This window comes from Nanorana parkeri, unplaced genomic scaffold (assembly GCF_000935625.1).
Source record: "Nanorana parkeri isolate BGI_ZX_2015 unplaced genomic scaffold, ASM93562v1 scaffold143, whole genome shotgun sequence".
Classification (NCBI taxonomy): Eukaryota; Metazoa; Chordata; class Amphibia; order Anura; family Dicroglossidae; genus Nanorana; species Nanorana parkeri.
Genome location: NW_017306411.1, coordinates 792,819 through 816,037, shown reverse-complemented (window position 1 = coordinate 816,037; position 23,219 = coordinate 792,819). Strand labels below are relative to the sequence as shown.

At 39.5% G+C, this 23,219-nt stretch overlaps 1 protein-coding gene across 1 annotated transcript in view; it reads right to left on the bottom strand.

Moving 5' to 3' along the window:
• Nucleotides 1–23,219, bottom strand: part of NPAS2 (neuronal PAS domain protein 2) — an 84,887-nt gene that overhangs the window by 11,348 nt on the left and 50,320 nt on the right. Inside the window, exons 9-18 of the mRNA XM_018554113.1 lie at nt 22,809–22,891; nt 21,348–21,454; nt 19,932–20,079; nt 18,132–18,216; nt 12,652–12,793; nt 10,156–10,265; nt 9,798–9,887; nt 2,663–2,803; nt 1,621–1,836; nt 267–436 (exon numbers count right to left, since the gene is read on the bottom strand). Coding sequence (XP_018409615.1) covers nt 267–436; nt 1,621–1,836; nt 2,663–2,803; nt 9,798–9,887; nt 10,156–10,265; nt 12,652–12,793; nt 18,132–18,216; nt 19,932–20,079; nt 21,348–21,454; nt 22,809–22,891 — 1,292 coding nt within the window. The remainder of the gene's footprint in view (nt 1–266; nt 437–1,620; nt 1,837–2,662; nt 2,804–9,797; nt 9,888–10,155; nt 10,266–12,651; nt 12,794–18,131; nt 18,217–19,931; nt 20,080–21,347; nt 21,455–22,808; nt 22,892–23,219) is intronic.

The following is a 23,219-nucleotide window of genomic DNA, read 5'->3' as shown; positions in this document are numbered from 1 at the left end:
GGGGGGGGGGTTTAAAGGTAAATGTTTGTAAAGTTTTAGGTTTTCTGTGCATTATAAGCACTGGTACCAAATACATATTGGCAGTAAAAAGTCATTGGTCAAACTTTTAGCTCCAATGCACTCACGCCATTTTTCATAATACTTTTAAACCTTCATCACTGTCTATTTTCCTTACTATTCTCCTTCAAAATCACCAAGTAATACAAACAGTCACACATACTGTACATCCTTCAACAGATATGTATGAGGTAAGTTGGAACTTTTACCTTAATTGTCTGTCGTGAGTGAAATCTGGGGCTCTCTGGCATTGGTTGCTGTTCTGCTGTGAACCACTAGGGGATGCTGTGTTCAAACCTGTAGGACTGCTGAGCTGAGAAGCATTTCTGCTGGTCGAGAGGCTCCTGTTTGGTATGCCTTGCATGGTGCTCATTGATTTCTGTCCATGAAACCAAACTTAAGCTTGTAAAATGTTTATAAGAGATTTTGCAAAGTTACACATGCATTATTTGTTATTGTTATACAAATACATTTCAGTTCAGCATTTAAAAAGTGTAAACAAACCCTTCATTTTATTAAATGCTTCACTACATTGCTTGACCGTACTAAAAACAGTATGGTTACTGAAATCTAAATTAAAGGTAGATTCACGCTGTTCTATGTGCACTGCAGCATGCATGATAATGTAGGTGATAATGGGTGTCAATGCGCCCTAAATGCTGCCTGTTATTGCCACCAGTTCACAACTGTATTACTGGTTGTCAAATGGCCCAAATTCTTATTAATTAATAAAAGTAATTACATTGATTTGAGTAGCACAATATCAACTTGAACATGTTCTTTGATGTACTTAAAGGGTTATTCACAAAAGGGTGAAGGGTTTGGAGAAGGCAGGAGAAGTGAACAATTTAGGACAAAATAGCTAAACTAGAAAAATTCACCAATTCAGATCACTATCCAGTTGTAGATTGTTCACTTCTCCTGCCTTCTCCAAACTCTTCACCCTTTTGTGAATAACTCTGTTAGTGTTTTAAGTTTTGCAGTAGCAGTAGTAGTAGTGTGAGCGCTACCTTGTTTGCATCCTAAAACTCAGACATCCTAATCCAAATAGTTCCATTCTTTTTTTTCTTTGCCAATAGATCTATTTCTCCTAAACATTCATGAACCCACTTTTAGATTAAACAGTGTGATGCATATCTCATAAATCTGACATGTCATCATTTGTGAGAGATAAAGCTTAAATACAATTGCAGTCAGGTACACTTGCTGATTCACCTATCTAGCCATCCATTTATCTTTATATATTATCTAAATAGCAAAGCTATTAAAGGGTAACACACTTAGGATGTACATGTCTGTTAGCTGCACCAACAGCAAACAATTTTAGATTTGCCTAATCTTACAAACAGTACCCATCTCTAAAAAAAAAAAAGGTTTGTCCTAGTATATATGGAAATTGTCTCTCTGCAGAGTATATTCTATGTGTACATCTACTTTCAAGTACATCAAGCCTTCAGGTACTGAGTGCAATGCTGTTACATATGTTTAGAGCTTCATAACAATGTATACCAATGCCAGTAATGAACTGATGATACACTTTGGTATACAGAATTCAAATATTACCTTGCTTGGCAGGACATTTGTATCTGGCAGCATAGGTTCTGATGATAACAGATGCTGGTTTGCAGTCTGGGATGGTATCTGTCCTTGAGCTAATGCACTGGACATCAGTTGCTGCTCCTGTTGCATGCCAGAGTTTTTATGCATTTGCTGCTGGTGAGGCTCTGCTTGTTGCATATTGCTAAAGCTCAGTGAAACAATCTGAGGCTGGTAAAACATCTGATGAAAATGAAAAATAAAAATCTTAAAATTACGGCTGAATGTCAGACAAACTGCTAAATACAGCTAAATACACAGACACAATACATATTTGCAGATTGTTTTACCTGCTAATTGATTTGTATATCCGTTCAACCAGTCCTGAGATTTACACAGCTATGTCTTAATACACAGCAAGGTCTAGTAGGGCAGGACCTCTCTTTGTTGCAGTTTATTTTTTCACCCCTAGGGAAACCTGAAGCAAAAACGCCCAAATGGAACCCATATGGCAATAAAACTGAAAGAGGTTTTAACCATTCCCTACTACAGGGGTAGGTAACCTCCTGATGTTGTGGAACTAAAACTCTCATGAGGCATTACAAGACATTGTCAGCCACAGGCAGGACTTCCAGAGGCAGGGGCATGGTGGGATTTGTAGTTACACCACAGCTAGAGTGCCAGTGTTGCCTATCCCTTTCCCTACTACATTAAAAATAAAAATGTGTTTGAGCTTTAAAGCCGAACTCCAAGGTAATTAAATGTTTCATGTAAGTAAAACCGCTTTTTCCTGTCCTCTAGACATAAGCTACCAGTTAATCCTTGCAGTACGGAGGCAGCCCCACTGCAAGGGAAAACCTTTAATTTACCTGGAGTGGGACTTTAAATATACTTTAATGTGAATCAAGCATGCATCCGATGCACTGCTGATTCTCTTATCTGCCATTCAGACAAAACATCTGTTTGCACAGCCACTGCCTATGAAGTCTTCTGGCTTAAAGATGAGATCATAGCTCAAAGCCTAGTCTTGGCTGAAACTCTGCTTCCCCAGAAGTAGGAAATACCTCACCTGTGGACTGGAATCCTGGACCATATTCAGGGTCTCCAAGATCTTTTGTAGTTCCTTCTGTTGCCATCTGATGTTGGCTTGGATATCCTGTCTCCGTTGTTCCAGTTGATCCCTGACGGTTTGGAACATCTGTTCAGAAAACTAGAGAACAGACCAAAGTTAGTGTTTCCTTAGTTTATCGCAATTCCACTTTATATGTTATTGCACATTACAAATTTAAAGTCACTGATGTAGAAAATAAAACACAGCCAAGTTGACTCATGGATCATTCCACAGAATAAACTATTGCAATCATCATGAAGACAAAAACTTTAAATACAAACTTAAATTCTGATTAGTTGATATGAGTAACTGCACTTTACATATAATTTTTACTGTCTATAGTCTCTTATTAAATAGGTGGACAAATAGAATTTGCATATGGAATCTACTTGGAGTATTCCATCCCAAACTGTCACTTTAGGTTTTAATGGGGAGCAGAATAAAATTACAGAATGCAAAAAAAAAAAAACCTACATAAAAATAAACTACTTTTGCATAAGCAGCCAGACTAAAAATAAAAGACCGAGCGGTCATTTCACATGTGCAATTCACATTCACAATTCATGTGTGCTTTACTGCATTTTTAAAAATTAAATGTTATGAAATCACACTGACTAACCCATAAAAGAGATTACCTCACATTATCAATCCAAATAAAACATAGGGTGTTTCTTGTAGTATTTAACCAAATCATGCTGTGAGACTCATTACCATAAAAATGTATGTAAAAGTAGTATAAAGTCATGGAAACAGTACAATACTATGATGTGTCTATTGAGAAGAGCAGGAAAAGGGATACAATACTGATAAAAAAGAGACTTTTAATAGGTATATGTAAATACTGATACAATGATTATGCTTGTTTAGTAAGAGAGGCACTAATGGTACAAAGTGAAGTAAATGTAAGTAGTGTAGTGAACTGTCAATCACAATGACAGCTGTCCAGATCTGGTAGGGATGCCTTGCGCATTGCAGATAGCCCTTCTACATGTTGAAATGAGGACAAGCTACACAGTGTGAGAAGTCCTTATACACAACGGTAACTTCCAAAGGTGAGCATTGGCAGAAACGGCGATAATCATGCTGCAGCTTTCCCTTTTTTTTTTAACTTCAGTTTGGTATGTCAGGCATTAAAATTACAATACAATGTTAAATGCGTCAGTACTATGTAAAGCCACCTCTGACTTTAATTCTTTATTTTTAAAAGCTGAATTTAATTTTTACATATGTAAATATTAACCACCTGCTGTCCGGTTGTTGTAATTAAACGGCCGGACATCGGCTTTTTGAATGCGGGTGGGCGTTTTTAAACGTCCCATCCCACCCCACGCAGCATGCACGAGCGGGAAATCAGCCTGCAATGTAAACAGCCGGTGATGGCTGTTTACATACAAGCGCTCAGGTCGTCTGTAGAGACGCCCGATCACTTGTAATATTCTTGGAGACCCCTGATGTCTCCATAAAGAGGACCTGTCACTGAAAATTGGCTATCACAAAGGGGGCTTGTTAGTCCCCTATGTGATAGCAATAAAGTTAAGTGAAAAAACATGTTTAAAAGAATTGGTTACAAAAAATATATAAAAAAGTTAAGTCACATATAAAGGTAATAAAAAAAGAAAAAAATGTTTTAAGTCCCCGCCCCCCATATACACATGCAAACATGCGTCGAGTGTGCCTATGTGTGTAAACGACGATTGCATCCATTACGCCGCACATGTTACGTATCGCCGCAAACGTCACATTGAGAGCAATAATTTTCGGGCCATCAATCACTGATAACACTAAACTGATGAGCGGTAAAAGCTTTTAAAGCGTCGCCTATGGCCAATTTTGGGTATGCTAGTTTGTGCGAGTTCGCGGACACACGCAATTTTAAAGCTTGACATGTTTTGTGTCTATTTACCCGACGTGACCCCCACTTTCATATTTTGCCAAAAATGTGGGTAATAATAACTGTTTTATAACATAATGTAGGGAAAACTGTTTTTTCCCCCAAATTTTCGGTACTTTTTTCATTATATAGTAAAAAATAAAACCCCCAGTGGTTATTAAATACCACCAAGGAAAGCTCTATCTGTCCCCAAAAAATGGTATAAAATTAATTTCAGTACAGCGTTGCATGATGGAATAAATGTCAGTCAAAGTACCGCAGCGCTGAATACTGAAAAATGGCCTGGACAGGAAGGGGGTGTAAAAACCCGGTCAGCAAGTGGTTAAAGACACATTTTTGTCTAATGGAAGATCTCACAATCCTCCAGCTCTGGCACATTAGTCTAGGGGTGGGATGTCTCTCTCCATGTATATATCTAATCATTACAAGAAAATATAGCGATGGGTACCATATCTTCTCAACTTGGGTAGGTCAATCTGAATCCTGTGAATAGCTCTCATTTTATAAACCAATAGAAAAACAATTTTCTGAACAAGCTGAATTGCACTTTCCCAACACAAAACAAGGCTCTGCTTCCAGTTTTAGTGCCTGTGCTGATTCCCGTGAGATCATGCCCCCTCCCTCTGCATTTTTGTGACCTCAATCGTGTCTGGAAAGTGCAGGGACATTGTTAACCAAGAGGCTGTCTCCCCTGCAGAGCATGGTTGGATATGAAGAGGAGTAAGCTGTAGCTCTGTTTCTACTGCACAAAGAAGCATGGAAAAAAGCAACATACACTGTTGGAGTTAGGAAACTGAGCTGTGAAAAATAATACAATTCTGTAAGGATAAATGTATTGTAATGTAATACTGCATTATGGCCACTAGATGGAGCTGAGGAACATAGAAAATAAATACCTATTTCCAATGTGCCTCAGCTTCATCTAGAGCAGGGTTCAAAATTTGGGTCTCCAAGTACCGGCCTGTGGGCCAACTCCGGCATGCAAGCAGGTACTACGTGGCCCGCAGCCAGCTGACATGTCAGGCACACGGTCGCAGACCGCGTACCTGACTTGCGGGAGAAGCTCCACGGTCAGCATCTGTGTTGGATGCAGACCGCAGAGCAGCTCCTGTCAGCTCTGGCTTCCTTCGGCCGGAGCACTGATAGTTCTGAGCTCCGTCTGAAAGAAAGGATGTATGTGAAGAGGATTGATCCCTGGTTATATTGGGTGGGGGTTAATAAGGGGGAGTATATTATTTTATGTGTGTGGGGGGCTTATAACGGGGGGGAGTGTATTTTTTGTGTGCGGGGGGAATGTTATTATTATATTTGTGTGGGGGTGTGTGTAACGTTGAGAAGTGTATTATTGTGTTTTAAGCTGCCAATACACTTTACAACCATCGCACGACTTTCGTTGTGCGACGGTTGTAAGGTCATTAAAATTTCGTACGATCTGCCCATCTTGGACAGGCAGATCATCGCAAGCCCTCCAGCCCGTGCGGCATTCGTCTTCCGACCACACTAGCAACCCGCCGAAAATCGTACGTGCTCAGAAGACGAAAGACGTACGACCTTACAGTAGAAGCGGTCGCACGCTGCCAATACACCTGCCGATTATCGTACGATCACGGGATCACCCACTACTATCGTACGATAATCGGCAGGTGTATGGGCACCTTTAGTGTATGTGTATATTAGGCCCCATTCACACCTACAGTATATTTCAGGTGTGATTAGGGATTCCTGCGTCAGGAACTTGCGTTTTCCTGCAGCAGGAATCCCTAATCTGCCATTTACAAGCTATCATAAGATAAGAATTATCATAAGATTATTTAAGAGGGTGTGTTTAGGGGCGGAGTTAAGGCCGGGGTAGGGTAAGGGTTAGGTGGGGCAACTGGTGGCTAGTAACTCTTAAGGCCTGGCTAGTAGCTCAGGACTTGAAATTTTGAGCCCTGATCTAGAGGACCAAATGCAGTATTACATTACATACATTGGACCTGAAAAGAAAATATAAAGATAATTTTTGCATCTAATAGTATAGAATGAACGAACAAAAACATTCACAAGGCGAATGGCTCTGCAGATTGTTTTTAAATAGACCCCTTAGTGTGTAAACGTGCAAGAGAGTTCAAATGACTGCCACACATCAGCAGCTACTCTACACAATATAACTTTGATTGAGCACTATGGATGGAAATTTCTAGGGCAATTTGAAAGACCAGAAAATAGTGTCATAAATAAGGTATAGCATACCCTCCTCTACATTTTGGTTATGTATGGCCATTTTCACCCTTCTGACGAAGCCCCGGTGGGGGGTGAAACGCGTCATAGGCGTGGGCTAGGTGTTTTGTATGTGACTGCTGCGGCTGAGGCCGCCCTGACCCTTCTGCTTCCAACATATAGCCAGAAGAACTTTTGATTTTGATTGGAGATATTATAGGATTTCGAAGTTGGAAAGGCTGAACCAACCCTTGCACCACCAGTGGCGTCGCTACAGAGGGGTTGGTGAAAATTATTAGTGCCCCCCCAGTTTTGACTGTGGTATCTTATGTGCCCACCCTATATATTGTTCCTAGAGTCGCCACTGTGCACCACTGAATATGTATTTTGGATTTGAATTATATCCATATACCATTGGATCCAGCCACACAGGATGTTTCTTCTGATTGAAGTATAATCAGGAAACTAATTGAAGCAGCTGCTCAGTAAAGGTTTGTTCCCACAGCGAACAACTAAGCCGAGATAGAGCTATTTTCTCCTGAAACACACTGCATTTATTACAGAAAGTCGCTATGCTGGACGAAAGAACCACCCTGATCCTGTAAACTTCAATTCCAGGAGAATAAAGTATTCCTCAGCAGAAGTTCATCCATTGGAGTGATTGATCTTTTCTATACCTCCTGTTCTCCTTTTCTCCATTTTGGACAAATCTACCACTTCAGAAAAGCATGTGTTCAGTAAAGGCATATCTCTGCAGTGGAGAGGCAAGAGCCGAGATGAGGTTAGACATCTCCTGAACCATCTACACATCAAGCTGAACCCATCTATATCAAGGGTAAAACTACTCCGATCGTCCTATTTTGGCCTATGAGTGAACATACACAGTATTTGAGTGAAATCTATATATTCTTTCCAACTAAATTAGATTTTTTTGACGTTTGACTGTTCTTTTCTCCTCCTTTTTTCATTCCTTTTTTCATACACGTGTATGGTAGAAATATATATATTTTTTCACCGTTACCCAAGACCTGATATCTCCTTTCTAATCAACAGAGAGCTTGAGTTATTTAGAATTCTCTGATAACAAATCGTTACATCCTTATAGAGTTAAGCGCTTCACGGTGTGCCTATAACCCATGTTTATCCACATGCATGTTTTCATTTACTAGCTGTATGCAGCCATTTATATGTGTGTTTATGTTTTTGATATGGATTTTTCGATATATGTGCAATTTTAATATATTTAATAAATATTTTCTATGAAAAAAATACTTTTTGTGTACTTAAATCTTGAAACAATGGTGGGATCCCCTTTGGGGGAAAAATTCTGTTTTTGCTATGGCCATTTTCACTAGGACATATGCCTGCCCAAACAAATTTCCCTATTCTTTCTTGGAGTTCAATGGCATTGGGCCAGCAGGGTTAATAAGATAAAACCGTTCATATTTTGTAAGAAAAGTCTGCCACAACAGGATATTTTGTAGGTTTGTGATTTATCTAGATCTTGCTTTTAGGTTCTGAGTATTGGTTTATAGTTGGCTTTATACAAGTCTCACCAAGTGGTTGTCTATTTTATTCCCAGGTATGATTCACAAATTGCCATCACCAAGGGCTTGATAAATACAGCAAAAAAAACCCCACCAAGAATGACAATGTACAACCCAGATGGGTGAAACTATATATCACATAGTGATAGAGAGGATTACAGTGATCCCATCCGATAGATTTCGGTTTAAGGGCTGGCATACATACACTTTAATATCATCAACTAACTGACCTGTGAGGCCAAAGAGAAGCAATGATTGAAACTGACAGTGCTAGTTCAGTCCATCAAATATTTATATGTGTCTAGGGACAGAAACATTGTGCTTATCCTTTTACAGTCATAGTCAGGTTTATTGTTTTTAGAGGAATATAACTGGTTTACTTGCTGCAGACTTCTTGTTGCCCTGAGTCTTAAGGTGCCCATACACCTTACGATTATCGGACGAAACTTTTCGTCCGATGATCGAACCGTCGTCCGATTTTCGTACGACGGCCCCATCCTGCCCCGAATATCGCAAGGTTCAATCAGCGGTAGTTAGAAAAAAACACCTGGACGACTTGCGGTAATTGACCGCAATTATTTTCGTTTGCGCATGCGCAGTGTTAATCGTACAACATTTGACGGACGGAAACGCCACCAACCATGCGAACATCGTACGATCAACCAAAGTTTTCAAACATGCTTGACCGTCAAAAGTCATACGATTGTACAGTACTATCGGTCGGGCACTCTATTCACACGTTACGATTGTCGTACGAAAAGTCGATCGCATACGATTATCGTACGATAATCGTAAGGTGTATGGGCACCTTAAATCTCTTACTTGTGATAACATAAAGGTGAGACCCAGGTGTTGCCTGTGACATGCATATGAAGCATTTCTAGATTTGGTTATGTTGTTTTGAAAAAGTTGCTTAATCACAACATTCTAGTAGTTAAAATATGTTTAGCTATTTGTCTGAAATTTAGATTCTTTAAAATGTTATGCATGTGCTAAATTCAAGGGCTGCACAGTCTCGCAGTGTCACATGGAGTTTAGACTTTTTCTTCCACTCTGTTGATGTACATGCTGGTATTCCTTATACTATAACAAACATTATTAAAGTTATTTATATTGCACCAACAATTCATGCAGCGCTTTACATAGTTGCACATTCACATCAGTCCCTGCCCTCGAGGAGCTTACAGTCTAAGGTCCCTATCACACATGCATACATACGAGGGCCAATTTTTAGAGAGGAGCCAATTAACCTACCAGAGAGCTAGGTTGGAAAGCTTGTTAATTCATATCCCTAAATTGTTCATCTTTATGGACAAATTCTTCTCTTTTATGCTCAATCAGTTAACTCCACAAACTACCAAAATTATCTTTATAAAAAGACACGTAAATTCTACTGTATATATTTTTGGACAAGATGTTACCATTTGCAAGGGCTCCCTACTTGAAGTAGACCTACCTGTGTTATAGATGGTAATTCACTGAGTAGCTGATTTTGTGGTACAAACTGTTGTTGGAGGAGGTCACAATGCTTTAATGGTGCTGAAGCCTATACAGATTTAAAACATTCTCATAAATTCACACAGTAATAGTATATGTATTGTACAGACTTAATATGTTTTATCTAGCCTAACCATTTGGATACTGGTTGCAATACCAACACTTTTCCTTTCCTATACTTTTTTAGAGAACCTATCCACAACCATGTCATGCTGTAAATTTATATGTACATTAGTTATTTAGAACAAGAATCAGAGCGCTATTTCTACTGGCAACACCCCCTTTTTTCCCCACTAAATATAAACGGTAATCCATACCTGTGCTAGGTTTGGTTGACTCATTAACTGCAATGATAGGTCAGGCGGCCTACTGGGGACTCTCTGAAGTGACTGTGGACTGGCGTCTGTGGGCAGAATTGTGGGAGTAGCTGTAGGAAAGAATAGGAATTACATTCAGTTAGCCGTATGGCTGATCATTTGACATTACATTTTAAAGTGGCACTTAAAGTTTTATTTTAATTTTAAAAAATCACCTCCACCTCCTCTAAATCTCTCTGTATTGATGATATCTATGCATTTCATCACATGGACAGTCAGGGTCCTTTTTTGTTCCTATTTCAGTTTTGCAGCTTTCTACACTGCCTCCCCACTCATTAGGAGCAGTGTCATGATACTTAATCATTGTCTGATGAGGAAGCTGGTGGGAAACTGCAAAGCTGAAACTAGAAATCATGGTATTACCTGTGTTTCTATGCAGTGTTGATAAGATATTTGAATCATAAGACATAAGACTGGCTTTATAGGATTAAAGAAAATTACAGATCCTTTGGCAAGTAAAATAGTTTGAATATTAGGTTTTGGATATGGAATCCATCTCCAGGTATGGTCATTAGAGGGCTTTATACCATTGCACAATATCACCTGGCACCATCACTATTTTTTATTACATCTTGCATACCATAGTTAGCACTTGTTGAGCATTTTTACATTTTACATTGCAGAAGAAGGTTCTTTATACGTATTAGAAGATAATGGGCACATTAAAAACAAAACAAACTAACTCTTTTACTATATCCAGGGACACTGATGAGCTTTACTAATGTAACCTATAATACATTACCTGTCTTTCCTTTCCCTGGGCTTTGCTTGTGGTCATCACAGCTTGGGCCACCGTAAACCTTATTTAGTTTAAATTCACTTTGTCTGCAGTCTGCTCTTAACAGTTTAGAGAGATACTGTACATATCTGCCAACGAAGACTGAGAACAACAAGAAAGCACCTGCACTACATACCCGTTTGAATGATACATCATGATTTTTATACTCCATTTCATTTACTAGAGAAACAGATAACAAACTGCTAAAAGAATGCATCCCATGCATGTATTTAGCCAAACCTTTCACACACTTCCAAACCATATGATTTCATGCATACATCTAAAGAAGGAAGCTAGTTTGGCTCCCAAAGATTCAAACACAAACTTTATAAATCTGTCTAAAAGTGAAAAGAGAGTAATTATATGTGTGTCATCCACTCACCTGGGCCTAATTGTAGAGCTACAATTAAGTCCAGGTTAGCTGGTGAAACGCATCAGTGGGGTGGTCCCAGGCAGGTAAGCTTTTAAAGCGTCACCTATGGTCAATTTTGGGCATGGTAATTTTTTGCGATTTTGCGGGTGCGCGCAATTTTAAAGCATGACATGTTTGGTGTCTATTTACCCGACGTGACCCCGTCTTTTTATATTTTACCAAAAATATGGGTGATAAATGGGTGTGGTTACTGGGGGTGTGGCCACTAAAGGGTGTGGCCACTGAGGGGTGTGGTCACTGAGGGGCGCTGTAAAGCTTTCTCGCACAGGGCGCCTAAAGGCCTAAGGCCGGCCCTGAGGCAGGGACTCTGTAATTTTGTCTGGTTTAATAGTTTGTCAGTATTTGAATGTTTCAGAGTGTAGCCAGCTTCCTTCCTTTTGGATTTGTGCAATGTGTGGGGCAGAGGATGAGCCCCTGCTGATGTGCTGTATCTAAACTTCTGGGAGAGCGACCCAAGTTCAAGCTTGAGAGCAGTCTTTTGCAAGTTTGATTTATCCATGTGATTCCATACCACCAACTGTGGAAATCAGAATACAAATAGAGGGCTCCTTACCGCCTGCATTCCTCCTATTTTTCTTCCTGGTCTGAAAGCAAGTTCTTGTCCACACTGTACAGTGCAGACTGCAGACAGGGTTAATATAAACAATAAAATATATATTCACCAAGGAAATAAAAGTATAGGTAAAGGTTATATTCAAAAAGTTGACTGTTCTCCCTAAATGTATTCTAAAAGCACACTTACTTTTTTAAGACAACTGAAGATAGAATAGAGGATCTGATACTTCAATCTCAGGTTGGATAATCGTTTTGTTGTTTGCTTAGTATTGGTTTACTATACTAGTGCACTGTGCCATGCTGTCACCTACTGCTCTACCCAGGTGCCAATTGCTATTTTTTGTTTTTCCTTACACAGGAATAAGGATTAATAACCAAGCAAAGTGCAAGAAGGTGAATTTGCTAAATGTCAATATAGCCAATTAACATCTGTAAATGTTATTACAATATTGTGAATTTTACTGTGCCATGATACTTAAAATATACAGGTCATTTTTGTCAATAATTGCAGTAAAGTGTTTTGCGTGAACTTTGAAAATGTTTTATTTGTAACTCCCATGTATAAAATTATGTCTAAATGCCTTTGGCATGTTCTTATTTGTGTAAAAGCAGCAGGAGCCAGTTTTACAAACAACTCAGTTACAGTACATATCTGTGCCAGCTTACTCACATGCAGGTTCTGAGGCTGGGGTCTGGGAAGATTTGCATGAACTTCTTGAAGAAACTGAAGGAGTGCGGCAGGTACGGAGAAGTGAGGCACTACCTTCTAGCACATTGTAATGCTGGTCACTGTCTGCACTCAGGTCCTTGTCCTAAAAGTAAATATATAAAACGTAGTTTACTTTATAGTGACACATTTTTTTCTCGGTTATCTGAAAACACTGTACAAACATAAATTAATTTCCTTTTTGAGATTTAAATAATAATTCCAGGCAACACATACAATCAAAAAGTGAACTGCTATCCTTCAAACAATATGACTATGGTTAAATGCTCATTTAAATGGGGGGGAAAGATATACACTGAGTGGCCAGATTATTATGACCACCCCATCAGTACTTCGTTGGGCCACGAGATAACTCCACGAGATGACTTAGTTGCGCTGCCTCGTGACTCCACAAGATGTTGAAAGGTGATGCGAGGAATCTGACACTGCACTGTTGCCCTTCTGTTGTCTTGTACCAGTCTTGCCACTCTCCGTTCTGCCCTAACATTGACTAGTCGCTGACGGCCACAATTTGCACGTTCAGACCCAGATTTTCGGCTGACAGTCCAGTCTTTAAACACTTTAACAACAGCTGCTCTTGAACATTTAACAAATTCTGCTGTTTTGCTGATACTCAGTCCATGGCTCGCGCCAACAATCATCCCACGTTCAAAGGCTGTTAAATCGCGTTGTTTACCCATATCTTCAGAAAAAAATCACTTCTACTGTCTTGGTAAACAACCTGCTTCCCTATTTATAATGGTCTGGCCCTCTAGCAACTTCAGCGCAAAATTATAGCTAATTATAGCTAATTTGCCTACAAACGTTAGGTGGTCATAATAAACTGGCCACTCAGTGTATGTACAAATACTTACCTTATTCTTAGCTCTCCTGGTAGCCAGTACTCTCCTCCGCTGTCTTACGCTCCAGGATGTGGGAGTACTCTCTCTGCCCTCCTGTGCAATGCATTGAGTTCGATTGGTGGCATTTGAAAAACTCCTTAGTACTTACGTTGTTATGCATTAGTCTTCATGTATGTAAAATACAGCATGGAGCTAATGGTGGGTATGTTTGGGAATTCCTTTCCTGCATTAAAAAATTACCCAGAGCAGGATGGCCTATTTTCAAACTATACCTTTAATACAAAATAATGATTTTAAAGCAGAACTCTATGCCCTTTTTTAATACTTTAGCGCTTATATCTAGTAGCAGTTAGTCACATTCAACTGCACTTGTTCTTATATGTTGGAAACATTTCACTACTCATTAAGCTAGCTTCATTGAATTAGGGTGACTGAGTTACCGGTGAGGCAATAAATCACTTACTATAATTTTCTAACGTCCATAAAAATCATGAACATTTTTGCTTGGTGATTTTTGTTATACAGTAAAGCACAGCTCCATCTTTTTGTTTTAGATAGCATCAGTAAGTGTTAGAACCTCTGTTTTTTTTTTTTACTGCTGTCTGTCCCCAGACAGGGGATTTCCCCTCACTTTCTGTGTCAATGACAGGGGGGTCAGTGGAACAGAAAGTGATCAGAAAGCTATTTTGTGGGAACAGAGAGAGCAATAAAAAAAAATCAAAACAGCTTTTTCCACTCGAGCCACGCACAAGTTTAGCAGTGTTGCTGGGAGGACACATGCTGGGATTGGCTGGGATCCACACACAGCCAGGAGCAGGGCTAGAGCGCAGACAGCAGACCAGGCAGATGCATTCGGACGCTGCACCACAGGCTACCTCTCCTGATCCGGGGAACCAAGGCACCGGCGCGATGGTAGGCAAGTCTTTTTTAGTGAATAAATCTCTCCTACTTGTACCCTTTTTACAGTGGGGGCCTACTTTGGTAGGACAAGAGGTACGCATCACTCTACACTCTGTTCTTTGGCTCAGGTTAGGACAAAAAATGTAAAGCAGGTTAGTCAGCACTTCCTGTTTCATTGTTTAGGTCCAGGCCTCAGACGGCACAAGCTGGAAAAAAAACATTGTTCCAAAGTTGTGTAGAGAAGTTGATAGCAAAAGAGTCTGCAGGAATGTTCAAAGGCATTTCAGACTCCATGAGAGATGAGATGGTTTCCACTTTTTGGTCATTTTGCTCTATCATACAGACTTCGGCAGTGCCGAGCACGCTCGAAGCTACCAACCCGGGACATTCTGGGAGTTCAGCAGTGGCAGCAGATTATACTTGTAGCTTAGAAAGTCTGAAAGGAATGTGTTTCCAGCGGCGACTTTCTCTAAGAAGCCTGAGACTGCATGGCCACACTCTGCTGGAGATTGGAGTGGTTTGTTTTTCGGTGCGCAGCCATGTTCTAATGCCTGCAGACAACTTACTGGTGCAACAGATGGCGAGGTATGATTGTTTCTCCATTAGATCCAATATAAAGAACCCTAATGCCTCTTCCTTTGGTGCTAAGACATGGAATAGATTATTTTTATTCACATTCCTTTAGCTGAAATATTTTGAGATATAGGGGTGCGGGATGGATCACCCTGTTCTACCTTGAGGCATGGATGATGTCTGAAATTTAAAAGATTGGAGATGTTTGGTGTTGTGTTCCACACTCATCTCTTATTCTTCAACTCTTATTTTTATATCTGGCTTATTAAAGATAGGGATTTTACTATAATTTCTTAAGCTGGCCATTTTTTCCTCTCACTGTTCGGGTGAGTTTTCCTAATTGATTTAAATTTCACCTGGGTGGGTCTGCTCCTTCTAACTACACTGGTGGAAACCTCCAGATAATCTTTAGTGATCCTGCCTTTTGGGCTACATTGTTATATTTTTCCTTTATAGCTCAAGAGCCTTACTTTCTTGCTAGGGTTAAACTTGATAAGGCTCTATATATTCAGCACACGCTGAGAGTGCAAGTAAGCGGAAATGCTATGACGTTGTCCCACCTGGGAAAGACAGCTCATAATGTTTATTGCTGTGTAAGGGGAATAAGAGGCTGCATTTACAGATCCTAGTGTAACATCTTTACTACAGCAGATGCATGTGGTACCTCTGCAAAAGTAATAAGGTGGCTATATGCAATTTCATGCTTAATGGTGTATGCTGTTATTGGAGTTTTGAATGTATATGCATTGAACACATACATCACTTTTATGATCTTGGAGAAGAGCTCTTCTGGAAGTATTTGTGTACGTGTATATATACATATACTGTACATACATCTAAGAATTTCCTGCGGATCTTTTTGCACATAGTGTTAGGATTCAATATTTACTTCTATTTGCACCAAATGAATGTAGACACATGTAAACGCATGTAGACACATCTAAACGCATATGCATGTAAATGCACTCATACACATGTCATTAGAGCATCTAGAAGCATAGTCACAGATCTTTTTCTGCATATAGAGCTATAAAGTGCAAGTGGCAAGTTTGAATGTAGCCTTATAGTGCCTATTTTCATGTAAACTGGCACCTGCCAAGTAACCCTGGTTGGGTTAAGCACATCCCATGGAGGTTCTCCAGGGTGGGGCTTGGCTAAATGCATCCCTGAGAATTGGGCCTCACATATGCAGTTTAAAGACCATTAGCCTGTGTATATCATACTTTTTTAAGGGACTTTTATGGGACATAGCCTTTTTCCGGACTATGCTGTGCAATGTGCTAGTTTTGTCCTGTACACATTTGAAGCATGTATCTGACTTTATGCTTTTATCTTCTATTCATTCTCACACACAAAATGTGTTACTTTTCATTATGCATATATCAGGGATGATATCAAGGTTGTACTTGCCTGTGTATTATGTACATGACATAGACTGCGTAGGAATACTGACTGCTACCTGCATTCAGAAAGCGTTCTGCTTGATGCTTTACATGCTTTTGTGAAGTGTCATGCGTTTAGGGAACAGCCAACTAATCGATCAATCAATAATAATCGATAATGAGAAAAATTGTCATCTATTCTCAGTATCCCCTTTTAGAAAAAAAATCTATAGAAAATCTATAGGTGTATGGCCAGCTTTATAGAGACATGTACTTAACCTACATACAATATATAGGTATTACAGATGATTAACTAAATAAATATAACATTACCAATCAAGGGAGCCCCTCGACTTCTGAAAAGATCAGAAAGTCATGGATTGGACAGTATTCAAACAAGGTCTTTCAACAAGATGTCCTAGACGAGGCTCAAATAGACTTTGCATCTCACTCATATACATTACCTTCTTTCTGAGGGGCTAGTGTACAGTTAAAATCCAGTTAAAAAAGTATAACCATATAAGGAGTTTTTAGCAGGACAAAGGACCATAATTCATGGTGACTTAAGTAGGTGATAGTTCATAGCTAACAGTGTGTGTACAGACATACACATAAAACAATATGGATATATATATATTCACACATTAATATCCATAAAAAACTAATACTAAATTACCGGTGAACTAATAACCACTTATAAAATACTATTAGTTCTACAGTGTGCACTGCATTACCCTGGATAACATTGGGGGCAGAGGTTTTTTTTAGGTACACTATAGACTCTGCTGTCGGGTAGTCCTGGTGTGCCGCACTTAGACAGTTGTTGTTGTGTCTGCTTGGAGGATAGGATATTAACCATCCCTCTTTTTATCCTAACCCATCCATTGAGTAGGAGCAAGCTTTTCTACATTTAGGCTTTAGAAGGTGTCTGTGGTGCTACCTGGAAAGCAGTCACCCTTGGAGGAAATCCAAGAATACCTTGGCCTGTTTCAGGGCCTAAGAAAGGCTGCAAAACATCATAACACCAATGCCTGGTGACTTATGCATCCATTGCTCTATCATCTTTCAGAGTATCTTACGGCACTTTCCATTACGGCCTTAGCCTCATCTTGGGCAGGGAAAGCTGGAGTTTCACCAGAGCAAATATGTAGGGAAGCCACTAGGTCCAGTTCCAATTTCTTGTGTAGCACTACAGAGTTGTCCTCCTCTCATGTTGTGATCAGACTTTTGACAAAAAGGTGCTCCTGGCAGTTGTCCCTCTGAACAAGTATGCTCATTTCTCTCTTATCCTATCCTGTGCTGCTCTGGAAGATGAATTGGGAAAACATAAGTAAGGTACCTGGTAACTTCTTTTCCAGGAATCTTCCAGGCCAGCAGGAATTCCCACCTTGCTTGTTAAGGGGTGTGTTTCAACATGAATTTTATTGTTACGGTCTGGTGGTCCTAAGGCCTTCTGTTCTATTATAATACTGAGGTGGTTGGATGTGACCACACCTTTTATTTTAATTGTGGATAATGTGTTTCCTGCTTTAGGTGGGTGGATCCTCTCTCCTGTGCTGCCCTGGAAGATTCCTGGAAGAGAAGTTACCAGAAACCTAACTTACGTTATTTTCCTGCTATTATCATTTTATGCATGCTATATGTTGCATTGGTACAGGGACAGGTTGCACTTTTAAGGTATTAGGATAATAAAAAGGGTATTGTGTAAAATGAAAACATGGTTTACCTTTAGTACAGATGTGACAATGACTTCTGATGAGTTGTCATCCAAGCTCACCTTCTGTCTTCTTTCCACTCGCACATCTGCATAACTGACAACAGAGATTGTAATATCTTATACAAAAAATAATAATTTTTGAACTTACCATAATATTCATTTCTTGGAGTTTATTAAAAGATACAGGTGTTAGAAATTCTGAGAAAAGTGGGCTATACTGCCACAGGAGTAATTGGACACAGGTAAAGAAAAAAGGCATTGGCCAGCCAGGTATAACCCCTCCAACTCCTAGCATGCTTCAGTTTTGTAGAAAAACAGTAATAGGTGTAGAACACAAACACATAGAAGCGGGACCTGTGCCCCTCAATGAAATCCACAATTTTATGTGGGTACAAAAATCCTTTTAACATTTTTTTCATTCATTAAATATTGAGGCAATTGAGACATCCAAAACCAGCCCAACTGAGGGATTGGCAACAGTAATGAAACACTAACCAATAACAAAACAGTAAATACTGGGACAGCCTGAAGCTCAAAGAGCTTTCTGAAGGAGCTTACACTATGTTCAAACCTGGCATTAGATAAGGCCTGAGCATTCACTTGGTACAATGTAGAGAACTTTTGAGAAGAAGTCCAGGTGGCAGCCTTGCAAATCTGAGAAACAGTTGTCTGATGTGAAAAAAGCCTAAAGCACTCAGGAACCAGGTTTAGCACACCATAGTGATTTTCTGGCATCCCTGGGACGCCTACGCCAGGGGGCACAGCACCACGGGCCTCTGCCACCCCCCAGCCCTCCGGCCAGAACGAGCAAGCACCCATCCCTACCAGAAAGCATTAGCACCAGATGGGTACCTAACTACAACTGGGGACAAGCCCAGCGTAACCGGACCAGAATCAACCCAGGAGGAAAGGAAACCCCTCCAGCACCCACCTATCACATCAGGGAATACTAAACCACCATCTCCCGGTCCGAAGATGGTGTTGTTCTCCCCCAAAAACTGATAAGAACAGATACTACACTTGATCTTAGCCAAAAGATGACGGAGGGTGCAGGTACCTTTGGGACCTGTTCCTGAAGTTTGGGAGGAGGTTCTGTGATCTACACATGGTTAAACTTTTTCTTAATAGACAAACATGTCCATCTTCTTGGGACAAAAAAAAAAATCAAGCATTCTCAAAATGGGAAGGTTCTACCTGGCAGGCCAATGGCTTTTTTGTTTGCCTGTGTTCCTGTAGGTTGCTCTATAACCCAACTGTCTTTAAATAACTAACGCCTGTATCCCTTAATGAACGAGAAGGAAAAGTCCCTATATTCTGTTAAATAAACAATTTTGATCCCGTTTTTCTATGATCAACTGAGAAGTCACAAACTCCCAATGAAAATCCTTAATTTATAAGTTCTTTTTTTCCTTCTGCAAAAAGATTGACTAACTTACTGATATTACTACTAAGCACATGATTTATAGCTGCATTTTTAGAAAGACTGTCTGAACACTGCTGCTGTTGTATGCATTGGCACATGGATAAAAACCCACATTTTACTTCTATGGCTATTTATGGTGCACTGCAGTAGATACAAGAATGCACTTCAACACAGTGATGGTTCTTCAGCTTTATTTTGGATATTGATTAAAAAAAGTCAGTGTCATACCTATCGATTACCCTGATTCTCAATAAAAGAATCAGCCTTAGGGTCAAAGGAACTGTAGACGTGAGGATGGAAAATTCGGTTCTCCACCTGATTTATAAATGTCCTGAATCATTTTCTGGCATGTTAAGTGTCAAAGAAAGCCAGAGATAATTACATACCTCACAACAGTGTGTGTGCATACAATAAACTCTGGTTTGGAGTTCCACTGATGATATGTAATGTAGTAATGAGTCTGAAGCCAGATCCATTGTTGACCTTTGGTAAGAAACCGATAGCAGCAAGACTTTCCCTTACCAAACTGCATCACTGTCAAAACAAAAAAATAAAATAAAATAATTCATAAAAACAAAATAGTGAGCTTAGGTATCCCTGTACTGTAGTCTGTTATGATTAACACCATGGCTGCCTCTCTGCTCTCTGCACACCCCTATTTGTTAAGTCTATACGCCATTCCTAGTACTGACTTGTCCTTCAGAAAAAATAGCTCTAATAGCTCCCTTGGGCTGCCAGTATATCTGACTGCACAAACATAAAGTTCCCATAGATATTAAATATTTTTTGGGTTTTCCTGATAAGTTCCTACCTATTGCATTACATTACACATTGGACATTGTCATTCATCCTTTACAACAACAGTAACATAAACATTTGAGAGGACATTTAAAAATAAAACTGAACACTAGGACTATGCACAATAATCGGTAACCAGGGATGCACCGATAACCATTTTTTTCCAGGCCGAGTACGAGTACTGTTCCTCAAGTACTCGCTAGGGATGCACCGATACCAATACAAAAATCTATTCATCTACAAGATGTTTTTATTGAGTTCTACAAACAAAATATATTGCCATGCAAACATGTCAAAACCTTTCTTCAGGCTCTGATTCTGAGATAATGTAACATAATAATTTGCAAATCACATAAAAAATGTATTGCATTGCACTGGTATGAAATTTGTAGCCTTCATATGATATTTGTAATAAAACTTTATGGTTCTTATAAGTATGAGAGGACAGTGGTCGGCTGCTTTCTGCTTGATCTATGCTTGGCTATAGAATGATGCTGGTCTCCCCCTGCTAGGGTGGAATGAGCATTAGGGCAGGTTAGAAAATTTGCCCCAACTGCATCTGTTCCTTTTGCGAGGCCACGCCTCCCCTATTCATTGAAATAAACTTGTAAGGTTAGTTGTATCATGCTGTAGAGGCAGCTAAAAGGCAGTTGGGTTATGTATACTTTCTCTAGTCTAGGTAATAGTGGATAGTGCTTTGCTTATACGTTGGTTACCGGGGGTTGGAACCTTTTTGAATGTAAACAAGGGGTTCTCTTAATATCTTTGTAAAGTGTCAACAAACCTAAAATACTAGTATTGGTATATTAAATATTCTGCTGATAAAGAAGATTATATTTTATAATCTTCAGTAATTATAATTTGGTGTAGATAAATGTAGTTATGTTGCACACAGCAGCTAATTAGAATCCATACAAAAATTTATTTAGAGCTTAACTCCTAGCTTTAGTTTATATAAATCTACAATTTTCCTACTTTTATGTTTAACCAGTCTGGGTACTTACAGTGTTCATGGCACTTTGCTATGATTTCTAGGTCATCTACATGATAGTAGTCATATCCAGATGTACCAAGAACTTCAAAAGGTAAATATCCAATGATTGGTGGAGCTCTGCACAATAAGAGAACAATGTCAGAGTTAATGGAGTGGATTCAGAAAACACTCAAGAAAAACAAGAAAGGAAAAGTGCACACTTACAAAACAAAATTAGAGAAAGAATAAGAAATCTAAATCTCATTAGAGTTAGCTGACGAAAAAGTAGTGTACAAAAAAAGGTCAATAATACGTGGACTCTTTTTCAACCATTGCATTTGTGGCTCAGGGTAAGTAGCTGACTATATCATAACTGAGCACATTATCTGAAAATCCCATAGGTTTTCATTGGTGCTTTTTTAGATCAGTATAATGGCAAGGTGGTTGCCCATGCAAACCTGGGGAGATCATACAATGATTCCTAGTGCTGGTAGCCTGTGGTGCAAGAGTGGATGTCTCTGGTGCTAACACTTTGTTCAATTTTTTAAAATAAATTTAGTTTACCTAGAGGGGATTACTTGCTTTTCTCAGCAGAATTGGAGTTAGACTTTATGGGTTACTTTAAAATGTCAGGTCATTAATGGGTTGCTTCCCCGAAACACAAGCTTCACTGTTTGTTGCATTCACCCACTGACACTTGCTGATACGCACAACACACTCTATTCAGTCCTAAGAAAAGGTCTTACTTCGCTGGAGCAGGAACTCTCCACAGGATGGAATAGAGTGTACTGCACAACTCATAAGAATGTGAAAAGTGTTTCATCAGCTTTGTGGGAAATATCTTCCTAGATTGGACATAGGTGAGTATAAGACTTGCAAAGGAGCTTGGGTCAGGGGACAGTAGAAGTGTAAAAGGATCTCAATTCAAACTACTTGAAATGCAGAACAGCTTGCTCAAAATGCAGAACACTGGATTCTTTCACAATACACAGCAATGTAATGTTGAGGCAGCAAAAAACTCTACAAAACTTTCTCTTCCAATGTGACATCACAGATTATATAACCAAATTCAGTGGATATATGTCACTGCGTCAGTCATCTGTTTCCCTGTCATCTATGCATGATCTTTTTAAAGCTCTTCTTTAATTAGCATACTATGTAAAACTGTAAACATCAATAAAGTACAGAGGAAGGGATGGCAATAAGTGTGTGGGGGCTATGAAGGGTGTGTGTTGAGTAGGGGCCTAATTCAAAATCTTCATTGGGCCCATACAAATTTAGTTATGTACTAGTTACAACCTTAAAGATATTGAAGCCAGAAGAATAGCATCACAGCCAGGCAAGTAGCATTATTAGAAGGAATGGCAGCCCATGCATTTCTCTTAAATCAGGTTTGCCTTAAAAAGGTATTTTCTGTAATTTATTTGCAGTTGGAAGTCTTTTTGTTCCTTTTGGCACATTCTATCTCAACTTTAATCCACTTGTAATGTACCTGTGATCTAGTGATAGGAACTTCCATTCAAGACTGTGCCTTGACGTGAATTCTTCAAAAGGCTCATCGACTATACACATTTCCTGCAAATACAAAAATACACAAACTGTAAAGAATTTTGCTAAAGTGACATTAAACCCTCAGATTTTTTAACATAAAACAATACTGTAAAATACTGTAATGTGTGCCTTACTGTAATCCATGGTTGTTTCCCTTCTCTTTGCTGCTCTTCCTTTTAAATCTGTATCTGTTCTCATGCTGGGCAGAACTTCTGTTTTGCAGCAGACTGCCTTGTCTCAGGAATGGATACACGGTGTATGTGTATAGGTTTGTATAGGCTTGTAACCTGAGCCAGCACTACAGGAAGAGGCCCTAAGCTGCAAAGGGAAGTTCTCCCCAAGCATGAGAAGA